This window comes from Acipenser ruthenus, chromosome 9 (genome assembly GCF_902713425.1).
Source record: "Acipenser ruthenus chromosome 9, fAciRut3.2 maternal haplotype, whole genome shotgun sequence".
Taxonomy (NCBI): domain Eukaryota; kingdom Metazoa; phylum Chordata; class Actinopteri; order Acipenseriformes; family Acipenseridae; genus Acipenser; species Acipenser ruthenus.
Genome location: NC_081197.1, coordinates 56,523,413 through 56,547,381, shown reverse-complemented (window position 1 = coordinate 56,547,381; position 23,969 = coordinate 56,523,413). Strand labels below are relative to the sequence as shown.

At 39.8% G+C, this 23,969-nt stretch overlaps 1 protein-coding gene across 8 annotated transcripts; it reads left to right on the top strand.

Moving 5' to 3' along the window:
- The first annotated feature begins 1,162 nt into the window (after nucleotides 1–1,162).
- Nucleotides 1,163–22,413, top strand: LOC117406372 (ETS-related transcription factor Elf-1-like). 8 transcript variants are annotated; one of them, XM_059030286.1, is made up of 9 exons: nucleotides 1,163–1,315; nucleotides 9,982–10,353; nucleotides 11,556–11,730; nucleotides 15,788–15,895; nucleotides 16,825–16,989; nucleotides 17,806–17,886; nucleotides 18,281–18,473; nucleotides 19,451–19,966; nucleotides 20,410–22,413. In XM_059030286.1, exons 2-9 carry the CDS (start codon nucleotides 10,282–10,284, stop codon nucleotides 20,924–20,926), a joined length of 1,827 nt encoding a protein of 608 aa, XP_058886269.1. In that variant the 5' UTR covers nucleotides 1,163–1,315; nucleotides 9,982–10,281; the 3' UTR covers nucleotides 20,927–22,413. The 8 variants fall into 8 exon arrangements, with proteins under 8 accessions (XP_058886269.1, XP_058886268.1, XP_058886267.1 ...); XM_059030285.1 differs by having other exon boundaries at nucleotides 20,407–22,413; XM_059030284.1 differs by having other exon boundaries at nucleotides 19,451–20,020.
- Nucleotides 22,414–23,969: the final 1,556 nt, after the last annotated feature.

Sequence of the window (23,969 nt, the reverse complement as noted above, 5' to 3'; positions counted from 1 at the left end):
GATATTTATAATGCACATTTTTATTGTCTGAGTGTAGTACCTTACACTTTTCTCTATTAAATGTAATTTGCCATGTGTTTGCCCAGTTCTGAATGTTATCTTATCTTAACCACCTTATCCAGTTATCTTAAAAAAAAAAAAAAAAAATTAGTTCTGAAAATAACTCTTCAAAATAAAATAAATTTTGACAAAAATATCTCCTGTGGGTCTGCAAAATGTTGTAGCCATCAGGATTTGCTCAAATCAAACCATGATCCAAAATAAAACTCTTCAGTTTGTTTATTTGACTTACTGGATTCCAGACTGAACAACCCGGAGAAATCCTAGCCAGTTTAGGCATCAATTATCCACCGTTTGATTGACGTGATCAATCCACCATTCACACGTTTTACAAACGTGAGCCAGACATAGAGACAGTAGGCTGACAGATAGACAGCCTCCATATAACCCTAGATTATGATAGTCAAGAACTTGTTCTGGAGAATATCCTTAGCAAGTTTCATCACAATCGGACAAGCAGTTCTCGAGAAGATACATTACACGCAGAACTCTAAAATGACATACATACATATATATATATATATATATATATATATATATATATATATATATATATATATATATATATATATATATATATATATATAGTTCTTGGTATACTTTGTCATAATTGGACAAGCAGTTCTCTAGATGCTCCACTATGTCCCCCACGGGGGATATAAATGAATGGAAACCATGCACTTCTGTTATCAGTAGGCCCACAGGCACAGTTGTTCAAGGATTCCTGTTACTTTATAAACTAAATGGATTGTTCTCTATAGGTTTAGATGTACTGTCCTACATTCTCTTGAAAACGCTTGCTTTTTTACTTTGTTTTCTCTCTCCTTCAGCAGCCTGGACTCTTTCAGGCAGCGTGTGGGGTGGAGAGTGTAAATGTGTGTTAACCTCTGCAGCACAGCATTAGCTCCTTGTTTACTTCATTATTGTCCCCTGGGCTATACAGTGCCTGAAGTCCATGTTGTTTGGTGTAGAATTGCCTCCCCTTTCCTCTCTCCATACAAGGTGGGGCCAAAAGCTAATGTTCTCTCAGCTCTCTCTGTGTTACTCGCTTTCTGATCACCTGCATAATCTGTGCAGAATCTAAGGCAGTATGGGTGTGCCTCAGTCCTTGGTTCACATACGTATGAGTCATAACATAAAACAACAAGATACCACTTCCCCAGTCTACAGTAGCCATTTTATTCAGCACACACAAAACAACACTGTATCACAACTGTAGCTCTGGGACCCAAACAGATAAGACACAAAAGGCAAGGTAAGTGCTTTCTGCATTTTTTTTGGTTTGCTTTAAGAATATTTGATCCTCCCCCACTTTGTACATTACTTGCATAGTGCTGCATGTAGTTCACGTAGTTTTTGTGAATGTGTGCTATGCATAATCACATGCCACAATGCACTTTATCGTCACATTACTGGAACAGAACACGAGTAGACCGGGGGGAATATTAACTTAATTCAAAACAAGTTGAAAATGGAATGACGGGGCCGCAAATCTGGATTCAGTTTCAGGCTTATCATGTTTTCATTTTTATAACAGTATTTAATTAGAAAATAAGAGAACATGCAATGCGAGAAAATGCTAGTCTCTACTTGAAGGCTTGAAGCTATAACCTCAGAGTAACCTGAGAAGGGAAATGAAGTGTAAACTACATAGGAAATTGTATATCACTGTCAAGGTTGTTGTCCAGTGTTAAGAGAAAACCCCAGAGGGGACCGAGATGGAAGTTAACAATAGAAAAATGCACGGCGTGGTGCTTGAAGCAGATAAGTAAGAAGGGAAGATTCTGTTATTGATGTTCTCAGCCTCCAGGACACAAGAGGTCTGATAATTACCACTGGATTCAGGGCCACTGGTGCAGACCCCAAAGTGTTTTATACACTCCATTTCACACATGCGGTCAATTACAATTACAGTTACAATTACAATGACAGCAGAATTCATTACTGAAATTGCAATTACAATTACAATGCTATTTGTGTTCAATTACATGATGCTGTAGTAATTACAATTATAACTACAATTACACTAAAAAGTAACATGAACAACTACAAACATTAACATGGTTACTCTATTTATTATAAACAACCAAGCAATAAATACATGTACAAATAGAGAAGCATACTTTTTCAAACAAACGGGGTCACTAAAAGTGTTTGATAATACAAGAATAATCATCGTATGACAAATAAATGTGTAACTGAACTGAAATCGATCAATTACATAGTATAATTCCAATTACACAGGTGTGCCAAGGTTCAAGGTTCAACTACAATTCCAGTTCCATTGTAGTTGTAATTACTTACACATTGCACAATTACACTTGTAATTGAAACCAGGGCTACTCCACTTGAAAACACAAGTGCTAGTACTAGATATGTAACAGGAAAAGGGCATTTGAAGATGCTGTCACACTGGGAGTGTCTGTATTACAATATACCTGTATTAGCTTATGAACACAGGAATTCAAGCAAAGGAAACTGCTGAATGTATTCAGGTGGAATTGATTTAAAAACAGCTCATACAGCAGATGCAGGAACATTTTGAAATACTGTACTTTGTCAGTTTACAATTTGCATATTTAAATATTCCCATGAATGGGAACACCCCCTGGATGTTCTCCTTTAACCAGGGGAACTTTACAAACTTGAATATATTCTTTGTGCAAACATGTGACCTGTTTATTTAAAAACAAAACTGCAGGAAGCTCATGAAATTATTCTAGCCAGCGACAAAGCAAATACTGCAGGTTGCTAAAATGGTTTTTGTGAGAATGCAGACTATTGTCTTTATAGGTGGAGGGTGAAAACGATGGATAGGGTGAGTTACAGCAAACAAATCTTTTTCTTATTGTGGCTACGAGCACGAGGGCTGGAAGTAGACTGTTAGTGCAGATATTGACGCTTTAATCTCCACTTGCAAAAACACATGTGAATATATGTAATAGAGCTGGAGACTCTGCATTTTGCAGGGACTCGTATGAGCTCAGCAATGCACTCTGACTGAACTCTACAGTGTATCTTTAAAGGAGAGTGCTGTTGGTGGTTTTGCCAGTAACAATAACAACTCACTGGAAACATCTTGCCAAGGTTTTGTTTCGGAATCTCTGTGTTACTTATTGTGCCAACTGATTCACAGTGCAGCAACTGCAGAATCATTAGGCCTGATGTACTTGGCCTCAATACACTTTGTCCATTTTAAATGAAGATTCAACCTACTGCTCCAATTATGCTGTATTGCCTTATTATAGTGTTTTTTTTTTAAATACAGCTGACTAGAAGGCTCTTCTTTAGGTGTACCTAGCATCTTATTATGAACTTGTATGTACGTGACCTGTCCATCACACAGCTTTAATTCTCTCTGCACATGGGACACGCATTATATATAAAAGCTGCATCTCCTATGCTCATATGCTTTGTATATATTAATTGCCCAAATTATTGATGCTACAGCGATGGGCCATTCTTATGAATATCACTGTTTAATGAAGTCATTAGAGAGGGTATTTATTGAAGAATGATCACGTATCCCTCAGAACAATTTAAACCTCTTGTTACATTGCCGTCTGGGTGGCCCTACATGTTTTTGTCTGACCCTTGTACATTACTCTTCAACAAGTATTGCGACACACATGGTGTATGTTTGAAAGCAGTATGCCTACTCTGACAATTTATGTGTGATGTCAACAGCACCGAGATGAAGGCGATAGAAACCACACTGCCACATGCAAAGTCAACAGAGAACAGCATACCGAAAAGCATCAACCTCGTCAGCACAAAACAACACAACCTGGTGGCCACTTTATTAGAAAAGTTAATGTAAAATAAACCAGAGCAGTGTGCTAGCTACAGGATCCACTGTGCACTATATACAATAAACCAGAGCAGTGTGCTAGCTACAGGATCCACTGTGCACTATTATACAATAAACCAGAGCAGTGTGCTAGCTACAGGATCCACTGTGCACTATATACAATAAACCAGAGCAGTGTGCTAGCTACAGGATCCACTGTGCACTATATACAATAAACCAGAGCAGTGTGCTAGCTACAGGATCCACTGTGCACTATATACAATAAACCAGAGCAGTGTGCTAGCTACAGGATCCACTGTGCACTATTATACAATATACCAGAGCAGTGTGCTAGCTACAGGATCCACTGTGCACTATATACAGTAAACCAGAGCAGTGTGCTAGCTACAGGATCCACTGTGCACTATATAAAATAAACCAGAGCAGTGTGCTAGCTACAGGATCCACTGTGCACTATATACAGTAAACCAGAGCAGTGTGCTAGCTACAGGATCCACTGTGCACTATATACAATAAACCAGAGCAGTGTGCTAGCTACAGGATCCACTATGCACTATATAAAATAAACCAGAGCAGTGTGCTAGCTACAGGATCCACTGTGCACTATATACAGTAAACCAGAGCAGTGTGCTAGCTACAGGATCCACTGTGCACTATATACAATAAACCAGAGCAGTATGCTAGCTACAGGATCCACTATGCACTATATAAAATAAACCAGAGCAGTGTGCTAGCTACAGGATCCACTGTGCACTATATACAGTAAACCAGAGCAGTGTGCTAGCTACAGGATCCACTGTGCACTATATACAATAAACCAGAGCAGTATGCTAGCTACAGGATCCACTATGCACTATATAAAATAAACCAGAGCAGTGTGCTAGCTACAGGATCCACATAGAATTTTGAAAAAAGGTTGATAATGGGTCCAAAGTGTTGCAGCATCTGCACCCAAAACTGCCCACGACAGATCTGCCTACATCTGGGTGTAAAGACACACAAAATGAGAACTAATATATTCTTCAAAACAATTCAAACATTTACCAAAAGACGCATAGTTAGAGTTTAAAATACATTGCTCTGAGTTTTATTAGAATACCACAATTTCAGTGACTCCCTCCAACTGAGAAAGGATATTTCTGAACAGGTAACCTTTTCACTTCCAGTTACTGTCACCCACACACCAATTAACAGCAGCTGTCACTGCACAAAGTGCACTCCTCGACCGGTAAGAATCTGAATATTGTTAGTCTTGCATGCCTATGGAAAATAAGTCAGTTGTTTCTATAAAGCAGATAAATAAGTTCAACTGCTGCCGAGTGTCCTGCCAGCTAGGAGCTACAGCTATAGAAATGTAAGCACTCGCTGGAAAGAATCACAGAACAGAACGCTGACTGATACATGGTCAAAATTGTGTTCTGAATTTGACAGTTTCACAAATGAAGAGACGCCCTTTCTGTCTTGTGGGATTCACTGGTATGCTGTGGTGATGTGCATAGATTAATTGCATACCTTTTATAGTACAAACAGATTATACTTTATTTTTTATAGTACTGTGACTAGTGCTGTGTGAGAGCTTTCTAAACTGTAATTACAGGAACTGCACATGGCAAACAATGTCCTGTCAAAAGGGCCATCAGAACATCTTATTCTGAACTTACAACACTGCTGAATCTGACAGAGCGTTTGCACACTGACTTGTAAAAATGTCTTACCTTGTGCATGAACATGTACTGTTTGCTCAAGAAAAAAACAATACTTTATGAAGTACCACTGCTCACAAAATGCTGTTTATCAGTATGTCGGAGAAAGAAACTTGCAAGTCTGTTAAAGCTCCTAATGTGTGTGGTATAGTGAGGCTGTTACACATGTGACTGCATGTAAGGAACTAAACTGGAAGTACAACGCGTGTCTGCATAGTGTATATACAATACACATGGTGCACAGTACTTATACTATACCCTTAGCATGTACTAACCATTAGGAAAGTTTACAGTGGCATGCGTAGGGAAAGACGGTGGCTTGCTGAGGTCATTGGGGGGGGGGGGCTATCTTGTGATCACAGGATCGAGAAAACGAAAGGGATTTCCTGACATAATTTATCTCTCTCAGGAAAACGGAACTAATGACTTCAGTTTTTCTCGAGATCCTGAGAGAAGTGATCTCGTGATCTCCACTTAACGACGAATAGTTTTATCTTTCCCCGATGGCCTCAACGAGCAGCCGTAGGGGAAAGAGTGAAAGCACAGGTAAGTACTGGAGAAAACACAGCTCAGCTCACCGCAGTGAAGCAAAGTAAATGCATGTTTGGGTATCATTGCAACATGAGGTGCAAATTTAATATGGCTTGTGTTTTTCACAACAAAAAATATAAATATAAATATATATATATATATATATATATATATATATATATATATATATATATATATATACACACACAAACAATAATTCCATGCAGTGTAGCAGTAAAATTGAGCTGTATACAAACAAATTATTCTTTTAACTATACAACCCTAAACTTAAAAATAGATTTTGCAGTACAGGTACATTTACTTTCTGTCCTTATTAAACAGCCTACGTTACAAAGAAGCAAGTAGACAGAAGAGGAGAGAGCATGTTCTCAGCTCTGCTGTTTTACATTTTAAGGATCTTGGGACTTCCATTTCCATTTGGCTGAAGTTAACTCAATTCTTGGAGATGTTTGTTTCAAAATGCCAACATAAAGACTTATAAGCTTTAAACAGTTTGTAGCCCTAACAGTGCAGTGGCCTGTGAGCTGAAAATGTTACCTTTATTTTTTCAAAGTGTTGAGCAACCCTTCCTACTTGAACTGAACACAAAGCAATATGAGCTATTATTATTTATTTCTTAGTAGACGCCCTTATCCAGGGCGACTTACAATTGTTACAAGATATCATATTATTTTTACATACAATTACATTATTTTTTACACACTATTTTTACATACAATTACTCATTTATACAGTTGGGTTTTTACTGGAGCAATCTAGGTAAAGTACCTTGCTCAAGCGTACAGCAGCAGTGTCCCCACGACCCTCCGGTCAAGAGTCCAGAGCCCTAACCACTACTCCATACTGCAGCTATACACACATGGAATGATATGTCTAATGTATACTGTGCACTTAAGTAATAAAGGATGTGATTAATCTACCCACTCAAACCCAAATAACAACATGCCATAGTATTCTCTTGTACTGGTAAAATATGAACATGAAGTATTTTTTCATATGGGATGTAACTATCTTGTTCATGTTACTAGCATGCTCAATGTGTTCTTGATTATGTCATACTGCAACATAAAATGTTAAGAAACTGTCAGCCTGAATACCCCTCAAGTTCAAAAAACAAGTTCATTTAGATTGAGCAGAAGGAAACAAGTAAAAATAACTTCTCACAGATGGGCCTGCAGATGTGAGGCAGGAAGTGTTTCTCTATTTAACTACACCATGCTTCCTGTTTGATAAAACACAACGCACAGAATCGCAGCAGCAGCAGAGGGGTCTTTAAAATACATGCCAAGTGCCTCAGTGTGGAAACCGTATTTCACTGCTATAAAACCATAGTGCTAGTACAAACGTTCACATATATTTACAGTAACAGTTGGGATGCCGCAGGAATTGTCTCTTTCCTTGACTTGATGCCGTTAGATTTCTGTATTATCTGTTATTTGAGACAATACACATATTGGGAGAGTTAAATCTTAAACTTGAAAAGGTTTGCAGCCCTAATGGGTTTTGGCATACAGGGCAGTTCACAGTTTGTATGTGGAAGTAAGATTTTGGGATGCTGCAGGAATTGTCTCTTTGCATGACTTCATAGTATCAGATTTGTGTTTTAATGCAGATTTAACAGCGGGAGATGCTTTTATTTAGTGACAGGAGTGTTTGTAGAAAGATACATTTAAAATAAAAATCCAGAGTCCATCAGCAGCGCTATTGTATGCATTCAGTAGGTTGCTGTTATTGCTAAGTACTTTTCATTTTATCTGGGTTGAGAAGTCAAATCCACTCCAGGTCACCTTGGGAACAGTTACCAGGAGAGTTAGAAAGTAGTGGGCAGGGACAAGATTTACCCAGGTGACATTTGTTATGACAAACACAAAGGGACCTAGTTCAATTTTTATCCCCTCCCAGGATGAAGCCCCCTGAGAAGGGGGTATAGTGGAGGACACATGCACCCTGCACAGGTCATACACATGCACCCTACACCTATCTGGAGAACCACTTACCCAAAAAAAAATAAAAATAGAAAGAACAAAAATTAAAAAAAAAAAAAAAAAATGGCAAAAACCATAAAAAAATAAAGTTAAAAAAAGGGGTCAGAGCACATTGTGCGACACCCAAGATCGGTAACTTATAGGAAACCATAAGGATACCATTCCACAATTTGTCATGCATGAAATATTGAAATACTGAATTTCCCTGGGCAATGCCGGGTACTTCAGCTAGTATATCATATTTACAGAATATTCAAATGCTGATAAATTAAAACAATCCTTAATTCACAACAATTGGAATATCCCTTCCTCGTTCTGCATATTTTGTAATTGTATGTTTGTTTCAGTTTAATGCCTAGTGCTTTACAAAACCAAATGTTGCCTCAGCCAGGAACACACAGTAAGTGGTCTCCCCTGGGTTAATAAAGTGATTGTGAGCCAGAGGGTGGCGGCTGCTGCAGGTATGTGATCTGTGTGGCTAGATGACAAGGTGCTGTCATTGTGCTTGCTCTGTGTAATTCGATACCAAGGCAAGAATGGTGGAGCAGGAAACCATGTGACTGAACTGGATTTTCCAGTCTGGAGGAGTAAGTGCAACTTACCTCCTTCTCTCTCTCTCTCTCTGCTGAGAATTGGGTAGTGTCAGGACACCAGCAAGGGCAGCTGAGTCTGTACCAGCACGGCGTGCTGTCACTGACATGATTACTGCAGACGTGAGTTCATTCTGTTTGTTAAGCGTTCACAAGCGGGCACGGCAGGTTTTGTAATGTACCTGCCTCTACAGAAAGGGTGTATTTAGACACACCGCTTCACATACTTCTCAGATATCAAGCTCTTTACTTTGGGTTATGTAACTGTAACATGTGATTGTTGTTCTCAAGTCTGAGGAAACATCTGCGTATAACCTGACGGTTTTCTGAGGGATGACTGAATGTACAAAAGACTGTGTTTAAGGTTTGAAGCTGATTTCACACTGCACATGTACACTGCATCAGTCATAGCAGGTATGCTTTTTATATAAATTACTTTAAGTATATGTTTGTATAAATGCAATTAAGTTGCAAAATAATCTTATATTACAAAAGGCTGAAACTAATCCAGTAATAATTATTTATTATGCTGACGTCAATATCAACTGCTGAGGTGACAAGTCTGACAGTATAATTCTGTGCCAGATGTTAAACAAGGGTGTATATAGGACTACTGTCTATATTTCAAATTCTAAACATACTGGATTTATCAACTCCAGTAAACAGTTTGCACCACTTTTTGCTCAAAAAGGTTTAAGGTAGGTTTGCTATACAAAGGCATACCAAGGTCTCAACTCAAAGTATCAAAGTAGCACAAAAATGATAACACAGCGAATGTTGGTTTTATCATCCACTTCAAATGAACACACTGTTGCTGCAGAGGGGGCGTGCAGCTGCTTGTTTGCATGTTCTTGTTTGCCGTGACGTGGTCAGTCAAGCTTCCTTCCTGCAGCTTTTCAGCCTCAAGTACAGATAAGGGAACAACCAGAGAGTACAGCGAAATCCTCAACAGACTTGGGAACCACAGCCAGAAATCAGCTCACGTTGTTTTCCAGAACAAAGCTTTTGAGCAGTTGATGGTATTGTTAGAACACCCTCCCCAGACAAAGGGGCCTAATTTGACTGGCAAAATAAACATGTAACTCAAATGCTTTGGCTGAGATGAATAGCAGCTCACATGGTAGGGGAAATCACTTGCACTTTGAACCCAGACTGTAACTGCTATGTATGACTGCTTTTGCTGCAGTGCTAGTGTGCAACTTGACATTGTGTAGTTATTTAATTGAGATCCAAAGGATAATTAACTAAAACTTTTCTTGTTTTTTTTCTTTTCTTTGCAGAACTAAGCTCGACAGCGTTTTGATCTGGTCGTTCTGAACTGAAGATACTGTACTTCGAAAAGGTTTTCCTTGCCTTATCGAATTTTTGTTGCTTCGGATTACACACCACGTTGTCCTGTCTGCTTAGGGTTTTTTTTCTAACTACATTTTGCTGAGTCTTTGCAGCACCCACTACAGCTGCACAAAAGGATTGCCTGCAAGCGTGTTGTCCGATTGGAAAACATATCCAAGCTTTGAGCTGAAGCCGGGCGTTTCAAGGCAGCTTGTTATGTGGTTTTGAACCCAGGGGAATGCATCACTATGGCTGCAGTGGTTCATCAGAGTGAGCTTGTGTTCGAGTATGCCAGCAACTGCATGGAAGATGTGCGAGAGGTAGGTGGTGGAGAAGAGATTCACGAGAGGGTTGCTCAATCTGTTGTCGTCTTCTTAACACTGTCTGCATAAGAGCAACACCAACAAAAAAAAAAGTGCGTGGCTGCTATTACTGTGTACTCGGAAGAAGGCAATTACCAAACCGTTTGTCTACTTCACTCTCTTATAGTTTTACCAAGAAATGACCATCTCTGGTCCTCAAGGGGCACTTCTCTACAGGTTTATTCAGCGTCATTCATACATTAAGCGATACAGAGCCTTGAAAAAGGTTTCATGTGTTAAATTGTATAATATAATAACACACTGCTAGAACAAAGACCTTGGCTGGAGCAGTCATTTTTTTTGCATTTTTGAATGTTGATTTTCTACACGCTTTGTTAGCAACATTAGTATTTTTGAGGGGCTTACAGTCTTCTTCATGATAACATTTGTAATTACAACAATGAACTTTGCAAAGTTTAATTTCTTTGCTGCCTTTATATGCATACAGCCCTGTATAAACATTTCAAACACCTGCATGATGACGTATTCCTTCAAATTTAAGACGCAGCCCAAATTGAGGAATAAATAAAACATCAAATAAAGCTGCACTTTCAAAGATACGTATATAAGAGCCATTTATACAACGGAATACAATTTTTTTTGCAATGAAATGCTACAAACTCGTCTATTAGGCATATTGGTAAAGCATATATTATATTGGTAAATTAACTTGCCTGTAACAACAACGAATCTCGCCTAGTCATCTTTATTACTCGACACCTCCCAGACGTGTGAGTCTTTGAAAATGATTGTATTACTACTTCAACTGATAAATAATACTGTAATTAGTGAAAAAGCAATGTGTCTTATTTTAAATATCCCTCAATGTGGTACTCAGCATTAATTCTGTTTATACTGTCTATACTATGATCATTTATTGGTGTAGTTGTGACTTTCATTGTGCAGGAGTAACCAACCATAAAGAAGTCACCATTATCACTACTCTTGGACTAACTTACATAAAAACAGAAAACTTAAAAAGCTAAAATTAAAAATAACCTGCCACTAGAATATGATGGGGTGAGAGCTTTATCTTGTAAACTCTGAGTAGTTACAGAGCTCAGATCTTTCCTATAGTGTGTGTGTGTGTGGGGGGGGGGGGGGGGGGGGCAGTTCACAGTACTTACCACTCTTTTGTAAAAACCTCTTTCTCATTCCAGATTGATGATCCCTCAGTTTTTCCAGCTGTGATCGTGGAACAGGTCCCCAACGCAGACCATCTGCAGGACTACTCCAGCATTGCCTGTGTGGAGGACTCCAATCAGATGATCCAGGACAGCTCCCTGGATGTAGCGGAGGAACAGATAATAGAACAAGAGAGCAGCACACACACAGGTCTGCACTGTAGAGCTACCGCTCTGTACAATAAACACAGCATAGCTGTATCAACGAAGTTAGGGTTACTGCAGGCTGAGAATCACTAAGCAAAAATAGGGCTAGCCATCAACGTTTCACATGTTCTTAAAGACTGATAATATCTTGGAATTAACAGCGAGCATGACTAGGTTGAAGGCTTGATGGCTAACCTATTTTTCTTTCCAGGTTTTCCAGAGCGTAAAATAAAACTAAACTTTACCGTTAATCATGAATGCTGTCTGAATTATACAATCCGAGATCAGGAAACCACAGACTAAGAAATACTTAATGTACGGAAAGGACAAGGACGTAGCACACTACCATCATCAGTGGGATGAATACAAAGTAAAAGGAAGGGAAAAGCCCAGCAAAGTGCAAAATACCATGCAAACCAGTTCATGATTTGTTTCAGTAACCTGAAACAGAAAGTACAGATACGGAAACAGAAAGAGAAATAAAATGGCCTGTAATGTGGTGTAAAAAAAAGAAAATATCACGAAAGTTTGCTAAACTGAACGTAGCGATCAACAGTCAGCCATGAAAATGGATTTGTTAATTCTTTATCTTTGTGCAAAATCATGACTACAGTTGGTAAGGTTTAATGTAAATACATTACAAAATATCGGCATCTAGCCAGGTTAAGAATGAACGTGTACATGTGGCCTACTACTGTTTAGTCATCTGGATATGTTTTCTTGAATACATTTGACAGACTTTTCCAACCCAACCCATAATTGTTGAACGTTGCTATTTACCAAGTATAAAATGTGCTTACTGTTGAAACCCTAGGTTGTTGCAGTCACATGGGATTAATTGCACTAGGAAAGGAAACATTTTGTATATTCTCAATATTAACGCAATATCACATTTCAAAGAAACACTTTGACCCTTACATGCTGAATGAGAACCATCTGGAATACTCAGGAAAACATGTGTATTCATTGGCAACAAAAACAAGTGCTCCATAAAATCACTAAAACACAAAAACAAACCAAACACAAAAACTTTAAATGTTACTTTTTTTAAAATGTTACTATTTAGTAATAGCAATATAGCCCGTAAGAACACTGTTAATGGCACGAGGTAGGCCTATCAGACGGTAAAGCCCTCTTCTGCTTAACGATATGGCACTACAGTATCGCCACAAAAATGTGTGGTCCTTCGGAAACCCAGCTGCATACGGCTCACTTTTGACTTTATGACACACCTATTTATGTCAGAATTAAAAACTGAAAAAAAGTAAATAACTATAGTGATATTCTGCTGGCCTGGCACTGTGACAAGACTTCTGTGACCCCATGGACACGAACCACACGGTATCACACCCACAACATCAAAGCATGCTCTGTGTGTGGAAGTGAAGCACAAGCTGCTGTCATTGGTCAAACACACCGAAGAGGCGTTCCCGCTTCCCCGTGGAGAATTCAGAATTCCGTACCCCGCCTCTTCAGGAAGCAAGTTTGCTTTGGCTTTTTGCACATGGACCGACCTTTATCCAGGAAGTGTAGCAAAACATTGGCATCGTCCATTTCAGCTGTTTTCATGTGTGGTCTAATTACGCCGAGAGTTATTTCTAAAACGAATATAATTGCGTTTAATGAAAAAAAAAAAGTACACAATGTGTTTGTACAAAATTTAGAAATCGTGCGGGAAGCACCGCCACCCCTGAGGTGTGGAGTACAAAAATAGAGTCCCGGATTTCTTCTTTTTATAACTTTGGAGGAATACTATTTCAGTAATCTAAGTGTTCGAAAAAATGGCGACTGCTCTGTGCCAGGGAAGAAACCAGTTGGATCTGTTAATAAAAGCAGGTACTTTTTTTATGGTTAGGTGTCATAATAACATGTATTATGGATGCCAGATGCATTTCCAAACTGTTGATGTACCGTTATATATGCATACTGAGAGAGGGAGTAGGAGGAAGAATTAAATCACCGCAACCAGGAAGTTCAATTGAAGCAGTCCAGCGAAATAGATACTTAGTAAAGTGCTTCTGGAAACATTAAAAATACACCAGTAGGGTCTATTCTTTGTGTTCCCCGAAGTTTGGTTTACTTGAACAAAAACAAGTCGTATCCCTGTCGGTCAGTGGGTGAAACGAATTAGGAAGCGCTGTGTAATTTCTGATTTAATTAAAGGCACTGTCGTAACAAACATCACCCGAATATAGTGATTTTCTTGACAAGGGCATTCTAATACTGTTAGGAATAGAGCTACACAAAGTATTGATTTCAGTTTTTTCTTTTTCTTTTTTCAGTTGTGTTTGTGTCAATAAGAATATGTCAAACGGTCGGGAGACAAATATTATTATACATATTTGAAAAAAATGTAGAGCCGCAATTTGGAATTGCAGTAATTTAAATCTAGAACTGATTCACTATATATGCAGACAACAACTAAAAAATAATAGGCCTATGTTATGTACAGTACTGCAAAATAGATTAAATTGAAAATAGTCCGTCACGTACATCCATATGGTGTTGACGTTCTTCTAATGTTATTTTGTTTAAAATGTTTTTAAAGCTGCTGTTTATAATAATAATAATAATAATAATAATTATTATTATTATTATTATTATTATTATTATTATTATTATTATTATTACGCACGTTTAAACTTGATATTATTGTAACATCTGCTGCGGCTGTGCGGATTAGACCTAGTTATTTGGTATTAATTATTAACACGGTGGTACTGCAGTACAGTTAGTTTAGCATACGGTACTGGACAGGAGGTACAGTTTTTGATAATATATTGTATTTGTGTTTTACCATTAAACCAGTACACGTTTTTGAAAAGGCTAGTTTGGAAAAACGCTTTCAGGTTTAATTAAGGTAAACAGAACCCCGTGGATGGTGTAGGATTGAACAGGGAATATAATCTAAGTTAAATGACTTGCTTTTCTCTCGAGTCTAGAGGAAGGATCCTGTTCTGCATTCTTCCTCTGCGTCACTGGCAGCTCGTCTCCGTGTATGTACTCCACCAGTGTCAACAGAACCGTTACCAAAGTTAGCACACAGTGTAGTGTTAGCATTCAAAATAACTCATCTGTGTGTGTGTGCGCAGGCAGGGGGCTGGCTGCTCTACACGCAATTGTGTGTAGTATTCATGTTTAAGTGTTAAATGTGTACATGACCAGCAGGCTATAGCGTGAATTTCTGGTTCTGTAAAGGAGCAGTCAATAATCTCTCATCTCATATTTTTCTAGAGCACAGCAGCATCCAGTACTACAATTCGTGTTTTATTTTGCTTCATGTTGTCATTTGAAGGCTGAGAAAATTGCTTAAAGAAACACATATGAAGTTGCAGCTGGTCTTAATTAAAAATAATGATTAGTTCACAGGAAGTCATGTTTAGACTGAAGTAATGTATGTATGTATTTATTTTTTTAAACCGGAATTGTTAAGCTTGGTGTTTATCCTTTCAGTTTGGGAGTAGACCTGTATTAATCATTTTGTTTTATACAGGTAGCCATTTCTAAACAATGTGTACAAGGTGCTGATGTCAAACCAAGAAAGCCAGATGCATGCAATAGTTATGCTCGTGCAAATATAGCTGTGCATATTCACGAAGAAAAATATTATAAGAAAAGCAGTAAACTTAGACACTTCTTGGTTATTTCTGTTATATTTACACTTGTGTGTCAAGCAGAGTTTAACTGAGTACATCTCCTCTCAGCTACCTTTGAACCTTCTTGCATCAAGGCCCCCAGAGTTAGAATGTATTGTGGTTGCAAAACTGTGTAATTCTAGCTTGTTGCTGTTTTGCAAGGCCTGTGTTGTTCGTGGCTGTAAGCCACCGTTATTGCTGCATTATCATTGGCAGCCATCTACTAAAACTGAACAGGGGACAACAGGTTGATGCAAAACAATTTCAGTCACATTTTGACACATTGTTACATGAATTCACAAGAGCTGTTTTTCTGCATTCTCTGAACTACACAGTTTCATTTCCTGACCTCAGGCTGCTCTTCATGCTGTACTGATGCGTGGGGATTTCTTACAAGGCCTGCTCTGTGTTCTTTTCACTCTGCAGTTGAAGCTTCCTGTCAGAATGAAGATGAAACAATGGAAACTATTGAGGCGGCTGAGGCCCTGCTCAACATGGACTCCCCGGGCTGCTTTCTGGATGACAAGCGCATCAGTGAGTGCCTCAAATTACACAAAGTGGTTAAAGCTTCTGGTCTTTTCAGCACATGAAGCTGATTCATACGCTGCGCAGAATGGCATTGTAATTGTCAGTGTGTTTGATTTTCTTATAGTCATTTATAAATGTTATCTTGTTTCACCTGATCAAAGCATTAGGGACAACTAGTAGGATGTATTTGTGGGATGTAATACTTTTACTGGTAGTTTGCCCCTATTTTTTTTTCTTCTATAATATTTAAAAGAGAAACCTCTATTCAGGTATGCTGAAAAATGCCTCTGAGCCATGTTGGCCAAACTGCACCCCCTAAGATTTTTAAATGTTTATTTTTTTATAGCATCTCACCAAATGCTTTACACATCTTAACACAAGCTGTTGTGATGGGAACAGAGGGATCTGTTTGATAGAGCCCGACTCATCTTTCTTCAAACTAGACAATTAATAGAAATAGAGTCTAGGATGCATGAGTAGTTTACGAAATTCAGAAATCTCGCTAACAAGACCAGCCAAGGGAGCAAAACAATTGGAAGAAAACACAAATATAAAGACTTGTACTTTTAGCATGTTTTTGTTGCACAGAGTTTAACAGTCTTAAACTAAATTCATCCCTTTTGTGGCTTTATAACAAAAACAAAAAGTTCTCCTTTGTGGTCGCACAGGTTAGTGCGAAGGTCCAGGAATTTCAAACAGTGTCACAGACTATAAAGTGTTTGCACACGGAAACCATGATGTTATGTTAGAGAAAGACATCAGTCTGACTTCCAAGGGTTTCATTTTTGACACGTGAGGTACACTGACATTTTTTAATTCTTTTAAAGTACCGATGCAAAGATCAGTCCCAACACAGTGTAAAGCCTTTGGTTGTTTTTCCCGGTGGGAAGGTCAGAAGAGCGTGTTCTTACTGCTGTGTGGTTTGTTTTCCTCAGCTCATGTGTTGGTGCCGTCGATGGGTGAGGTAATCTCTACTCCAGTTACAAGTGTATCGGTAACAGCTGATGGAATTCCTGAGGTAGTGGAAGTTCAACAGGGTCGGCACTCCCTGAGCGAATCAGCAGCTGGGCAAACGCCACAAGAGCCCAAGAAGAAGAAAGGCAAGAGTCCATTAAACCAGCAGTGTGCTGTGCCTTCCTCTGCCATTGTACCCCCCGCGTTACCCCAAGTTTGAGTCAGCATTACTGGAGGGAGGGCCAGAGCAGGCAGCAACAGTTGTGGCTCAGCTTTGTTTTGCAAACAGAGCTAGTTTGAAATGTGTAGGTTTTCATTGACTGTGCAGGGATGCCTTTTGAAACCATACGTCCAGGACCTGGAATCCGGTTTATTTAGCTACTTCACACATTGTGTTTAAAAAAGGTTACTTATTAGTGTAACCAAGGGAACCCATATTAAATGCAGCACCTTGCCCATAAGTGGGAGCCTGTTTCTTCCCTGTTTTATTGCCAGTGATGGTAGCACGTCTTGGATCTAAGCTCTTTTTCCTGTAGAGCTCCGGAACTATACAATGCTCTGCCTTCGTTTGTCAGGGAGGCTGGGACCGGTACAGCTTTATAAAATGGCTTTCTTATCTTAGTGGGTTTTAATGCTTTAAAATTGCTGCTTTTTTATTATGTGTATTATCTGTTATTTTAATTGTCAGATTTGTGGTAGTTGTGTGACATGCTATACAAATGTATTGTGCTTTGCAATACTTTTGTATAAAAAGTGCTATAAAAATGCAATAAATAAATAAATAAAATAAATGTTAATAGTGTTCTCAGTGTTGTACACATTTACCTGCTCACAAGGCAATCTTTGTAATGATAGGCATTGTTATGTACTTGGCTGTATTGATGCACAGACATTTATATGAATTAATACACCAAGAAAAAATAGAATGAAAGTATTCAGTGATGCTGTTTTGTGTACTATAGGCAGAAAACCCAAACCGCCGCGACCTGATTCGCCTGTCACACCCAATATCTTAATAAAAAAGAAAGAGAAAGATGGCAAAGGTATGTACTAAATGAGTCCATGGCAATGCACATTAAATGAGTAGCATCTGTTGAACATTTGACTTTCATTAAATGTGTGCTGATGTTTTCTGATATATGGTGGGGTTGAGGGGATGAGTGGCAGGTTGTAAATTGGAGTTTTAAAATGTACCAATTAAAATAATGAAGGTATTTGATGATTTCTGAACAGAGCTGATCTACTGTGACATGGCAATAGAGGTAGAGCAGCTGAAGGCTTGTTTGAAGAGTTAGCCAGGGTAACTGTCTCTTTTTGAATGTAGATTGACAGTGCCATGGTCCACATCACAGCACAGCACAGCACAGCACAACACAGATAAGTCTCATTGAGCTCCACCTGGCTGAATCTGAAGTGGATACATTTTTTTTTTTTCAGGTAATACGTTATATCTTTGGGAGTTCCTAATAGCCTTACTGCAGGACAGATCCACGTGCCCAAGATATATAAAGTGGACACAAAGGGACAAGGGCATCTTTAAACTGGTCGACTCCAAGGCTGTAGCATGTTTGTGGGGAAGACACAAAAACAAGCCAGACATGAATTATGAGACAATGGGCAGAGCTCTCAGGTAAGAGGCATGATGACCTGAGCAGTGCATCCCATAATATTTGCACTACTTACTCTTGCTGGCCCTGTATTTCTGCATTCGTGCTGGATTGAGCTGAATATTCAGATTGAGCTCTCCACAGAAATCAGAGTACTGACAGTCACGTGAGGGTCGTTGGTGCGGATTGGGCTAATTTACAGCTCAAACTGAAGAAGCAGCTGCTTGGATTTGTGAGGATTGCTGCTTTTCTAAGACTGTGGAGAACACCAATCCACATAAGTCCAAGCAGCTGTTTCTTCACTTGTTTCCCTTGGAGTGTAAATTCGCCCCATCGACACAAACAACCCTCCCACGTGGAGAGAACGATCCTCTGTTCTGCATGATTCTTCAGGACTCTTAAACTGTCCGCTGGGGATTGCCCTGCACTCAATTTGGAAGCAGAAGAAAATCAGACTATGTGGTTGAGGGTCTGAGCATCATGTTGCTGTGCATTTTCTCTGAAAACAGTACTTGAGAGTGGCAGTGGAATGGTTTGGTAACAAATATCAAAACAAATTGAATGTGTTGTTTTTTTATATTTAAGACTACCTGGATTTTGTGAGTCAATAATAGTAACACATGCAAATGTTTTCATATTGTTATAACAACAGGTTATTATTAGTCGCATACAGCTATTGTGCCAACAGTCAAAACATTTTCATATTTTCATAAGTTATAACTGATAAAGAGAACGTTATAGAATTAATATAACGTGCTGTACTAAACAATATAAATATTTAAATAGAAATGGAAGTTCTGTATATTGTTTTCTATGACAGTTGTTGATCAGTTATTAAACAGACAAAATATGTATTTTTTTTACTTCTAAACTGTACATTCTCATGTGGCAGGTACGTCCACAGTGAGTAGAATTTCTATGGCGCCTCCTTGACCTGTGATTAAGAGAGATCCAGAGATTTTAACAATGATGTTAACAACACGTGTCTGATTTTCTGCAGGTACTATTACCAGCGAGGTATACTATCTAAGGTAGAAGGACAGAGATTGGTCTACCAGTTTAAGGAGATGCCAAAAAACATTGTGTACGTTGATGACGTGGATCCGTCCTCCAGCACAGAATCCGTAGACATGCCAGAGGCAGACATGTCATCATGCAATGATCGGGCCTTACCCCTCTCCACCAAGAAATCGCTCAGCAGCAGAAGTCCAGCCACAAAGCAGAGGGCCTCTGCACACAGAGTAAGGCGAGGAGCAGCTGCACTGCCTGCCCCCGGTGTGCTGGAGTCTGCAGTGGACACAAAGGCAATCAGGCCAGTCCGGCAGGTGGAGCTCATACAGCAGCAACATTTGCCAGTAGTGTCTGCAGAAATGTTGAGAACTTTGCAGAGCATCCAGTCATTGAAACCAGGACAGCATGGGTCTGTTTTCAGGACAGTCCAACTCATGGAGCATTTTCAGAGTGCCCAGGAGGGGCAGACTGTTTTAACCACAGCAGGTTGTGGCCAGACAGTCAGGTATGTGTCGATGGATGAGTGGTCTTCCGTGTCAACCACTGCACCTACAGAGAGGTAGAGCTTGAACTTTTATTTTGTCCTCTGGCAAAATGCAACCCTTTTGTTGCAGTCATTTCACAATGTTACAGTCTTCGCCACATTATCAGAATTTCATTGACATTATACTGATTCACAATGCAGGGTTATAGAAACACTACACGCCGAATGTTTCAGTGACATGGCGCAAGGTTTATTAGGTACAGTACGCAAGCTATTGAAGGCTACATCTTGAGAAATGTTTGAAATTGTGCATGGCCATTACTTATGAAATGCTATTTTATACAAGCTGTGTAGGTTAGAGGTTTATCATTAAATGCAGGCATTATTGATCGGTGAGAACAATCAAACTTTTGTCTTTCTGTGCCTCAAATAATGCGTCCCCGTCTCTGTTTTGTTGGCAGCAGCGTGAGCAGCCCGCCTCCGGTTCCAGTGGTAGTGTCAGCAGGAGTGCAGCCGGTGGGCACTGTAACACTGCAGACCCTCCCGCTCACAACAGTCCTAGCCAGCAGTGACCCGTCTGGGGCTTCGCCTCGCACCTTCTTCCTGCAAACCATTCCCTCCCCTCAGGTGGCAGCTCCCACATCTCCAGGCACCCTGAGCAGAGTCCCTGGTCAGCGAGTGCTTGCGAGCAGTAACAGGACTGCTTCTGTGCCTTCTTCCCCGACAGTCGGTGCCGCCGCCCCTGTGGTGACATTCTCAACGGACGGCCAGCAGCTGGTGTCCCATCCACCCGGCACGGTGATCGCCTCGGTAACCAAAGCACCCGAAACCAAACACAGCCTGCCTCAGACACAACAGTGGGAGGATATTGAGAGCAGCCAGCGCACTGACCTCAAATCACAGCCACACTTCAGTGTAGTGGTGATCAATGACATGTGGATGGAATCCGAGGCTACAAATGATCAGACGGAAGACATCTGAAAGGACTGCTTTGTCACAGGTTTCGTGTTTGTAAATACAGTATGGTAGCTGGAAATGGTCAAACAAGTAGCAAAAAAAGGAAACGCTTAACCCTTTCATGCTTCGGAGAGACTTGAAGTAAACCAACCTGCAATGGAAAAAAACTACAAAGGTGCAAATCTGTAGCATTTCCATTGCTCTATCACTGTTAAACTGAACTTTGCATTTCTTAAACAGAAAAAAACCATACACAAACAATACATGGATTGTATAAGCATTGTACAGTTTACTGTGGTGTACTTTTATTAAAGAAAACACAGTCAGAGCAGTCCACCCCTCCAGTGGTTTTCTTCTGGAAAGAATTCCTTTCTAGTTAGAACTCAAGTTAACATTTCACACCGTCCTGCTTTACTGAAACTGGTAAAGGTATCTGTGGTGCTGTATGTCTTTGTCCAACTCTGTGTGCCTGAAGGTACAGCATGAGAGGGGTGCTTTTCTTTTTCTTTTTCTTTTCTTTTTCTTTTTTATTTAGTTGTCGCCAATGGATTTGTTTCCCAATTTGGAATCACCAATTGTATGGATGATTTCGGTCCACCGCTGCAACCCCCACGCCGACTTTGTGAAACAGTGGCAGACACGCGCGTCCTCCGAAACGTGCCCTGCCAAGTCGGCTTTTTTTGCACTGCAGGTCCACAGTGAAGCCATCAGACCTATAGTGCCGGAGGACAAAACGGATCTGAATGGCTCCACAGCAGACCCGCAGGCACCCTGCCGGCCACAGGAGTCGCTGGTGCGTAGTGAACCGAGGATTATCCTGCCGATCTGAGCCCTCCATACCCTGGTGGCGTTCGGCCAATTGTGCGCCGCCCCCTAGGAACCCCCGGTCACGGTCGGCAAATGACATAGCCTGGGTACGAACCAGCGATCACCAGGCCAGAGAGGGGTGCTCTTGACATTTGAACCCATGAGAGGTTTTAACAAAATCCAGCTACTCTAATAGAATACAGCCTCCTTTTTTGAATCTTGCTTTCCAGAGAGGGAAGAGTTCAACTTTATTAAATGAAACCTGAACCTAATCCCAGATGTGCTTTCTACATGAATTCTCACAAAACCTTCCAGATGTAATTTGAAATTCAATGAAAAAATATGAAGGAATCTGCAAAGTGCTGTATGTTCATGTATCTGCAATACAAAAAAAGCTTCATTTGAGTTTTACTGCACCTTTCCAGCTTTATAATATGTGATTCTTTGTGGCCTTTTTTAAGATACGTTTTTTGGATGCGGTGGTGTACAAGCACAGCCTATAAAACTACTCTTTGACATATCCAGTAATGTAAATATTGTACATTAAATTTGACTGGTAATGGATACAAATTTCTAACTAATTTTGTGAGCTACATTTTTATACAGGTGCTGTAGGACTACGAATATGTATAACAGTGTTTCTAAACATTTTATATGCGAGTGGTTTTGTATTTATGGAAATAAATTTTAAATTTTGATGTGCATTTTGCTTTTGGTGTGTTTTGGGTCCACGGTGGGGAGGGGGGGAATCCTCAGTATTATGTATGAATGAAGACCAGAGATGGAGTGAAGCTCTTGTAAGTGAGAGTACATTTTGACAGTGTTAGAGCAGTTAGCAAAAGCTCATATTGGTTGGTGTACTGTACAGTAATAACAATTGTCCATACTTATAAAAGGCTGTATGAAGAGAAGGAAAAGAATCCAAGAACATTGTAAGCAAAATGATGAACACAGGTCAACTATGTAATGGTGAGGGCACAGGTGGGGTTATGGGGAGGCAAGGACTGAATATCCAAGTGAGATTTAGGAATAATCCATTAAAATGCATTGTCCATGCCTTCCTTTTAGTAGTGGGGGACTGCTAAATTTGAGGCTATAAAAGGTCCTAAAAAATGAGTGGCTTGACATGTCTGCCGATAGCTCTGTTCTTGAATTGGCAGCCGTGGTGGGGGTGTATGTTACTGCCATACTTGCTTTACTTCTTGAAAAGTTACCTTTGCCCTTTCTTTAAACAGGGACATTTAGTCTGGAAGCTGTTACCTTTATATGATGTATTTAGTTAATGTTTAGTTTGCCATGACATTATGGCTACTGTGGCTGGCTGTTTACCGGCAGGGGGTCAGTCTCACAGAAGCACCCTGCAAGACTCTACCCACAGCGCATACATTAAGGCACTGGCTAAAGCCAAGAGAACACAAAGCCACTTTTTCAGGATCAGTGGATTGAAATCTGGTCCCAGGAGACCTAGTTTAAACAACGTTGCTGTATCTAACCCTTCGTCTCCCATGGTGTGACATGCAGTGGCCTGAAACCTAGTCTCTTAAAAGCAAGTGCCATGCCACAAAGAGGCTTCGTGTTCCCTCAGCCTAAGACTTGCATACTGTACGTGTACATTGTGGGCATGTAATATTCACAAAGCATAAACCCCTAGAAAGAAGGAAATGCGTGCTCGTAATGAATCACCTGGGTTATTTATTTGAAACAGTAACCTCAAGGTAAGCAGAACAGAGGTTTAGAAGTTTAGATCAGCCTTTGATTTGCTCAGACTTCTAGTCTGCAGTTGTCAGATTTATTGTGTTAGCTAATGGGCTGACACTGATTTAGTTCAGACTGATTTAAAAAGGACTTTTATGCACTGCCTCTACAACCTGCAGTCAAGTAGATCTGCCAGTGCGGTCTGTACTGCAGCAGCCGCTGCCTGATATGGGAATGAAATGGAAACTCGTGTACATTTAAACTTGAAACCCAGAGTGATTAAACAGGAGACACGTCTCACGTGTTATTTCTTCAGCAGACTGTATTTTGTCAATATGTGAGTGAGGAGACCTCTGGTGTCGAAAGACATTATTGTAGATCGGAGAAGCTCACCAGAACAGTGCACAATGGGGTGGCAGCTAATAAGGTTTAAACTGCGGCTTCCTGTTGCATGGGGGGTTACAAATATAAAAACACAAAATAGAAAAAAAAACTGTCAGATTTAAACTAAATGTTTTCTTATGAAAATAACAGTCGGTATTGAGTTTCTGCAAGTGATGTAATA